At 60.8% G+C, this 7,763-nt stretch overlaps 2 protein-coding genes across 2 annotated transcripts; both read left to right on the top strand.

Moving 5' to 3' along the window:
• Positions 1 to 432: 432 nt before the first annotated feature.
• MNEG_5262 (Dynein light chain 1, axonemal) lies at positions 433 to 2,290 on the top strand (the record flags this gene model as incomplete). The annotated part of the gene is made up of 8 exons (XM_014046263.1): positions 433 to 513; positions 666 to 718; positions 919 to 1,018; positions 1,188 to 1,259; positions 1,403 to 1,456; positions 1,650 to 1,712; positions 1,906 to 1,968; positions 2,195 to 2,290. 8 exons carry the CDS (start codon positions 433 to 435, stop codon positions 2,288 to 2,290), a joined length of 582 nt encoding a protein of 193 aa, XP_013901717.1.
• Positions 2,291 to 3,085: 795 nt separating this feature from the next.
• On the top strand, positions 3,086 to 7,520 carry MNEG_5263 (hypothetical protein; the record flags this gene model as incomplete). Its single annotated transcript, XM_014046264.1, has 13 exons — positions 3,086 to 3,313; positions 3,566 to 3,673; positions 3,958 to 4,050; positions 4,257 to 4,322; positions 4,516 to 4,611; positions 4,916 to 5,026; positions 5,236 to 5,319; positions 5,539 to 5,667; positions 5,986 to 6,114; positions 6,327 to 6,380; positions 6,747 to 6,827; positions 7,051 to 7,119; positions 7,443 to 7,520. 13 exons carry the CDS (start codon positions 3,086 to 3,088, stop codon positions 7,518 to 7,520), a joined length of 1,326 nt encoding a protein of 441 aa, XP_013901718.1.
• Between the last annotated feature and the right edge of the window lie 243 nt (positions 7,521 to 7,763).

The raw sequence follows: 7,763 nt of genomic DNA on the forward strand, positions 1-7,763 counted from the left end.
GTATCGCAAAGTCTATCTTGGCCAACGACTCTCGGAGCATCTCGACATCTCATCCGACGCGGCTGGTGATGACATGGCCAGCGCCAGGCGCGCGGCCGGTCGCCTCAGCAGACAGAGCGAAGCTCGAACAGCAACGGCTCAGATGGCCGATAATCCGCACGACATACTGACATCTTTTGAAAGTCAACTGAACGAGAAGCGCCTTTCGGATGATCTCAGACCATCGCGGAACACTTGATCGACGAATATCTGAGCTGTTACGGCTGTCATAGGAATACAGGAGCAGTTATTGTGATTCTTCATGCAGCTTCAGATCCTGGTCTGCCCGCAAGTGCCGACGTGAGGTGCTGCAGCGGCACTGTCCGCCGCCTTGGGCACAGTCCCTCGTGTTTACGACCAGGTCGATCAAAGTAGACCAGTTTGAGCGGCGCAATGGCAAAAGCAACGACAATCAAGGACGCAGTCAAGAAGTTGGAAGAGGCGCGGGGCATCAATGCGGCAGAGGCGGAGAAGGTGCGCTTGACAAAGGGCGGCGGTGTGCTAATGCGCACACCCACGTGGGCGCGCACAGGCAACACGCACCGGGACATAACACAGGACGCCCACAACACGCTCTTGAGAATGATGTGTGGGCGTGTTCATGGCAGATCGAGCTGAACGGCCAGGTCCCGCCAATAGAGAAGATGGACCCAACGCTCTCCACACTCAAGGCCTGCAAGTGAGCGCAATCCAGCTCAACCAGTCGCAAGCACGGATACTGGACATACCCTTGGCTGCATCGGAACCTGTACAACGCTATGTTCTCGCCCGCCAAGATTGCCAACGGTGCCATGCACGGCAGCTGTAGGGATGCATGCATTGAATCGTCACGCAAGGATCGTCAACTATCATGGTGCGCACCCCCTCCTTTCCTACTAGGCACCTGGCCCTGTCAACCAATAACATCGAGAAGATTAGCAGCCTTGCAGGGATGGATAATCTCAAAATCCTGAGCCTAGGGCGCAATCTGATCAAAAAGGTGGGCTGCTTAACTGTTGGCCAGCATGGTGGCAGCTGCGCCGCTCAGGGCGTGCAGCAGGGCATTACTGCGGTCGTGGGGTTGAGGGGCGTCAGTCACGAAAAGCTCACCAGACTGGCAACCCGCTGCTCGTGCTGTGGACATGCCGAATTGTTTTACAAATCTGCAGGTGGAGAATGTGGAGGCTGTGGCGGAGACCTTGGAGGAGCTGTGGCTCAGCTACAATGCCATAGAGAAGCTGGTGAGCAGGCATTTTTGGCCTGCCGATTCCCAGCATGTCGCGCGTTGCTGCCCTCGCTGCGCCCAGCCAGGGTTGTTGACAGCACTTTTGATGCCAAAAAATCCTGCCACGTTGCTGCCTGCCACGCCTTCCTGCCGTCTCAGAGCGGCGTGGAGAAGCTGGCCAACCTGCGGGTGCTCTACCTCAGCAACAACAAGGTGCACCTGTGCTTTCATCATGGCCTCATGCTTCAATTCCATGCCATGCCACACACCGTTGCCCTCGTCTGGACTCATGCTCCGTGCCGCCCGCGGCGACTTGGGAGTTGCAAGCAGCGCGCCTGCGACCTGGAGCTGCGATGCACCTTACCCCGCCGCGCATTCGCCCTTGCAACCCCTCTGACGCCCTCAGATCCGCGACTGGGTCGAGCTGGAGCGGCTGGCGGGGCTCGAGAAGCTGGAGGACCTGCTGCTGGTGAGGATGCATGGGGTCGCGCTTGGGCCGAAGCGCTGCAGCGCCTGGCTGTGCATGCACCCATAGCATCTGCGGGCAGACGCATCACATGTCTGACGCAGCTTGAAGTGTCTAAAATGGGTATATCACAGAAAACTGCACACATGTGTGAGTTGACTTATTTCGGGCTGGTTGCCTTCAAATGGGTTGTCAGGTGGGCAACCCGCTGTACAACGAGCACCGCGACAACAACACTGGCGCAGAGTACAGGGTTGAGGTGCGTCGAGGCATCAGGGCCGAGCTTCCCGCATTTTCCCATGAGCATGTGATGCCCATCGTGGACCGGCAGCCACTGCGGTGCTCAGGAGAATGTTGTGCATGCTCGCCGTGTGGTTCCCCTGCAGGGCCTGCTCTTCTGACAAACATATAGCCACGTATGCACCACCATCGGCGCCCGCTGCTGACCCATATCCCTGCACAATCATTCAACCATGGCTCACCAGGTCCTCAAGCGGCTACCCAACCTGAAGAAGCTGGACGGCATCCCAGTGGACGTGGACGAGAGGGACCAGGCGATGCAGGCCCGTGGCGGCGCTTGAGCGCAGCAAGCCCTGCTGCGCTACAAAAGCAGCATATGCACCCCGCAGTCTTGTTGATGCAATTCAATATGATGAAATTCTTTCACCGCACGCAAAATGGCCGGTCTTACAGGTGTATTGCCTCTCAGGGGGCACACATAGCGCAGTCAATGCTCGGTCAAACATCACGCCCAGCACGAGTAGGGTAATAGCCTTGCGCGTGGTTGGTCGAAAATGTTGCAAGCAAATTCAAAGTATATTCTGCTGAATCGCACGCGACAAAGGCATCGGTTGGCCACGCCACCTGCCGAGCAGCAGCTCGATTTATCAACGTACACTTGCGACCAGTTCCATATTTTGGCGACTATATCACATTGTAATGTTTTTGTCATCAACGCATCGCTGCTTGGTCTAGTTCACTGGACGCGTTTCTTTGCTTGTGATCGCGAAAGGCCTGTTGCCCGGTGGCGCACTGGGATATAGTCACAAGATGGGAAGAGAGGCGTCTACCACAAGCTTGGGAAGCGGGCGAATGGGCAAGCCTGCCGGGTACGCAGCCCGGAACAAGGATTCAGCGAAGATAACGAGCCCTGCGGGTGGCTCACCTGGACCTTTGCAATCGCAGATATCGCGTGGTAGCTCATGGTAGCTCAGTGGACGAGTCACTGTTCAGCGGGGGCGGCGAAGGCGCTGGGGCGCGCAGGGTGCGCGTTCAAGCCCACCTGCTGCGCAGCACATGCGGCGCTCGCCTGGCCTTGCACCTGCGTGTGACTCGCCTTTACGGCGCTGCCCATCTAATGATGTGCCGGCAACCATATGAAGACCTGGGCCCATGCACACAGCATCACTTCCACTCAGCTGCATCCTCTCGGCTACCCCCAGGCCTCCAAGGTCGGTGCGCCTGATCAGAAGCAGCAGCAGCCCAACCAGAAGCGCCAGCCGCGCGGCGCCGGCAAGGCGCCCGCAGCGCCGTACGTCGTGGCTCTGCGCCCCGAGGATGTGCAGAGGATGCGGGCCGAGGCGCCGATTCTGACGCCTGAAGAGGTGCGTCGGGGCCGGGGACAGTGTGGGAGGTTGGAGCCCTGGGGCATGAGCGGCCGCCGGCTCACGCCCCAAACCAGGCGAGTGAGAGTATTGCTGGAAACAGCCGAACGAGGCGGCTCGCACGGACGCCACCTCTTCACAGCTAGTTGTGCAAATTGGTGCATGCAATCGCCTTGCACCGCCGCGAGGGCTACGATTTCGACGTCTGCCACCACGCTGCGCCCGCTTCCCCCCTTCCCCGACCCGTGCCAGCTGGCGGCCTTGCGGCGCGAGGCGCAGCAGCGGCGCGAGGAGGGTATGGCGGCCGCCAAGGCGCGCAAGGAGCGGATGATTGCACTGGAGGAGGAGGCGCGCGCCAAGGTGTGCTGCTGGCTTGGGTGATCATGGGGTCTTGCTGGTGGCATTGAAGTTGAGGGCTTAGCGCCGCTGGTCGGAGTGTTGAGGTTTTGCGCTGCTGGTCATGTGTGTCTTCGAGTGATGGTTTTGCGCAGTATATACCAAGGAGCCGCACAGCGATCCAGGAGATCGCCTGAGCTGAAGCGGGCCAAGCACCTGGGCAGAGGCCCTGGGCCAACCGAAAGAGCTGCGGGCTTTGCGGCATGGCTCGTGCGTGTCCAAGGTCTGACGGCTGGCCCCTGCCGCAGGCACCCCCGCCAGAGAGCGAGGCTGTGCGCGGCGAGGCCGACAGCCAGACTCTGGCAAGGGCAGAGGCGCTGATAGAGGAGGAGGCGGATGAGGTGAGGCAGCACTGCACAGATGACTTATGCAGTGTCACGCATACACTTGCTCTTTTGCCTGTCTGTGATCCAATCATGTCTGCACAGAACACGGTAGCTACAACTCCATGCTGTGGGGACTTTGACCACGGCTGCAAGCGCTTGCGCTCAGGATTGATTTTGATGGCGTTACAACATCCCCTGCGGATTGTGCGCATCGGCCGCAGGTCAAGCTGATGAACCGGATGGTGCGCTACGCCCAGTGCGTCACGATCAGAGACAGGCAGATTGTGGTGCGTCGGTCAAACCTGGTCGACGGGATGCTGACGGCTCTGCTCGCCTGCCTGCCCCCCCCCCCTCCCGCCTCCTTTGCCTGTTTGCCTCGTCAGTTTCCACCTAGCCGCCCCAACCCATCCACTTATGGCGCCTGAGCCCAGACTCCAATGATGACCGACGCCAAACCAGCTGCTTGTCCTCGGCCCGCAGGAGAAGCGCCAGGCTGAGCTGGCGGAGCAGGAGGAGCAGCGGCGCATGGACGCGCAGATGGAGGTGGAGAGGCTGAGGGCGCTGGAGGCGTATCAGGTTGGTGGGCAGCTGCTTTGCACGGTCATTGCCTTGTTATGCAGGGCCTGAGGGCACCGGGGGCGGGGCCAGGGGCGAGGGCGCTGGCGGCTCAGGGGCTAGCAGAGGGGAACGTATGGTGGCACATCTTCGGACCCCTGTCTGGGAGGCATTTGTGAGTGTGTGGTGGCGTGCGATTGCAAGCCCTAGGTTACAAGACCTGTTTTGCAAAATAACATAAATCGAGTCATTGCGGCTCAATCAAGGGTTGACACGCCCACCTTGGCGCTCCTTGGTGGCCGCTGCTGTCCTGGTGCCCGAGCAGAACCGCGACAAGCAGCGGCTCGCGGAGCAACAGCGCGGCGCGGCGATTCTGAAAGAGCAGCTGGCTGAGCGGGAGCGGCAGCGGCGTGCCGCGGAGGAGCTCCGGGACCAGGTGGGGCGTGGTTTACTGGCCCTGGCGGGACCGGGTGAGGGAGCGGCATTCCTGGCATGCATGCATGGGTGGCTTGCAGCATGGTCGTGGTGAAGCAACGTACGGCTGCATGCTTGTGGGCTGCGTGCGGCTGTGGATCAGAGGCACATGGAGAGAGCGCTGGTGTAATGCCCTTGGAAACCTGTCTGCTTGGCCGCGTGCCTTTGCAGGAGCGGGCCCAGATGCTGCGGGAGCTCGAGCGCCTCAAGCAGGAGGAGGACAGGGCCGCGGCCGACAAGCGCGCCCGTGCAGCGGTGAGCTGGCCTGCTGCCCTTCCAGCAGCCTCTTTCCCGCGTTCAGGGCTGCGCACGTCTCCCTGCTGCTTGCAGCCTGGAGCCCTGAACCCTGGATTTCCTCCTGAATAACACCCAAATACACCATACCTTGCCCCGGGGACGCGAAGCTCCCTCTGTGGTCTTGATGTATCAAGTATGCCCTACGCATCCACTGAAATTGCCGTAATCAACACTCAGGCGCTCATGAGGGAGGTGGCGGAGGCCAATGAGGACCAGATCGCGCGCAAGAGGGCGGCCGCGCACCAGGAACTGGAGGAGGAGATGGCAGTGGCAGAGTACATACGGCAGAGGGACGCGCGCGATCAGGTGGGGGTGCGCTCTGCACTGTGCCGCAGGGCCGCCTCGTTATCACCATGGCATGCGCGTTGCGCTTTGCGGGAACGCGACGTGCGAGCGCCGCGAAGTGCTGCACGTGTTGTGCGCCAGCAGCAGCACACCAGGGTCTGGGCCAGCGCGACGGACTCTGGATTGCCTGTTGGTTGTTTGGCAGGGGCGGTCATGGGGCTGCACGGTGCCCACACGAGGGGCTGCACGGTGCCCACAGGACGCGACACGACCTGTGTCCATCCCAGGCACGGGGTGTTCCAACATTTGCCGCGCACGCACTCCCCCGTTCCGCGCCAGGCCATCGCCGCGGAGAAGGAGCGCGCAGCCCAGGAGAAGGAGATGGAGGTGGCACGGCTGCGGGGCCTGCAGGAGCGGGTGGCGGACCGCCAGAGCGAGGTGGATGAGATGAGGGCGCGGCGCTGGCAGGTGAGGTCTGGGGCAGCCTGCCGCTAAGCTGGGCTCGGGTTTGACTTTGAGCCTGGAGTGGGATTGAGGGCGGCGCGATGTGGTTGTGCAACAGAGACAGGGGCCGGCAGCAGGGTGATGTATGTTTGTGTCGGGATGATACCAAGATGAGGCAGGTGTAACACGCACAGTACCTGATTGGGTCTGATCCCATTTATTCATCCGCTGCGCAGGAAGCCAAGGACAGGGAGTGGCGCAAAAAGGAGCGCGCCGCCGCGCAGCGCCAGGTGAGCGGGGCTGCCATCCGCCAGAGACAACCCCTCAACCCTATTTTACTGAGCGATGTGTCCTGCTTGATGCACGGGTTTTTGTTCCTGCAGCGCAGCCGCCGAGCGAGGGCGCAGCTGCGGCCACGGCTGCATGGAGTGCGAGCTCGTCTGTGGGACCAAAGCCGGTTGGATTGCGGCCCTGCCTACGTCTGCATAGCCCTCAAGCCACATCGATTCCGCTTCTTTCCAAGCCCTGCCTGCTTCACCCTCTTTTTTCCGTATGACTCGCTCGTGCAAACCATATGGATGTGTATTGATCTGATTTGGGCACATGTTGACCCATGTTGACCCATGTTGACCGATGTTGACCCCACTCATCTCCAGGCGGCCATGGTGCGTGACCTGGCAGAGGCGCGTGAGAGCCAAATGAGGTCCAAGCTGCAGCTGCAGGCTGATGTGGCCGAGGTGCGTGGGAAGCTGGCAACCGTGCTGGGTCCACCGCTTTGCTGTTGCCGGCGAGCGCAGCCGAGCGCGTCAGCACGAGCGCGGTCTATGTGGATGCGCCTGGTAGTTTTTGAGAGGCAGAACCGTGTGTTGCAGAGCTGGTGGTTAGTTGTGAACGTTGGCACCTTCAGAGTGAAGCTGATGCACCTCCATGCCTCAACTTACGTAATTCCCCATGTACTAGCTGGAGAGGGCCGAGTTTGACCGGGTGTTGACCATCAACAGGCAGAAGGAGGCCGAACTGGCTGCCCAGGTGACGCTCTGCAAAACAAGCGATGTCCTGGCGCCTCTTGATCTGCTGGCGCTTGTGTGTGCCGCGTTCCCGCCAACCTTTCAAACGCATTTGCATTATGCTCACCAGAGGGTGGCTTCGGGCCGCAGGGCTCGCGCCTGCCCGAGACAACAGCTCAATAAAACCACAGCTGCCAGGGGCATTATGCTGCCTGGACACCCAGGCCATCGCATTGTGCAACGATGATAACGCAAAGCACCCTCCATCCCCATGCCATGATGCATCCCTGCCTGGCACGCCGTTGAATATGCACGCGCATTCACCCATAAACCTGCCCCTGCCAGGCGGACGCCCAGCACCGCATCAGTGAGGCGTACAAGCGGGACCTGCAGTCACAGGTGGGGGTGAAACTGTGGCATTGAAGCAGCATTTATCCCCTTCTCTCAGGTCCTGGCAGCGTGTTGGTGGGGTGTGTTTCCTTGGGCTCAGCAGAGACGAGGGACGACAGCGGCGGTCGGATAAGGAGGCTCTCCCTGCAGGCTGGGCTGGGTCTACCAGTCTCAACACTTGCTAAGTTGTTACGCTCCAGTTGCCCGGGCATCCGTGTCGCATGTGGATGCTTGAAGCCAACGGTGGCCAGCCCCCCCGACCAGGGACATCTCCCC

Source organism: Monoraphidium neglectum (genome assembly GCF_000611645.1).
Source record: "Monoraphidium neglectum strain SAG 48.87 unplaced genomic scaffold scaffold00775, whole genome shotgun sequence".
NCBI lineage: Eukaryota > Viridiplantae > Chlorophyta > Chlorophyceae > Sphaeropleales > Selenastraceae > Monoraphidium > Monoraphidium neglectum.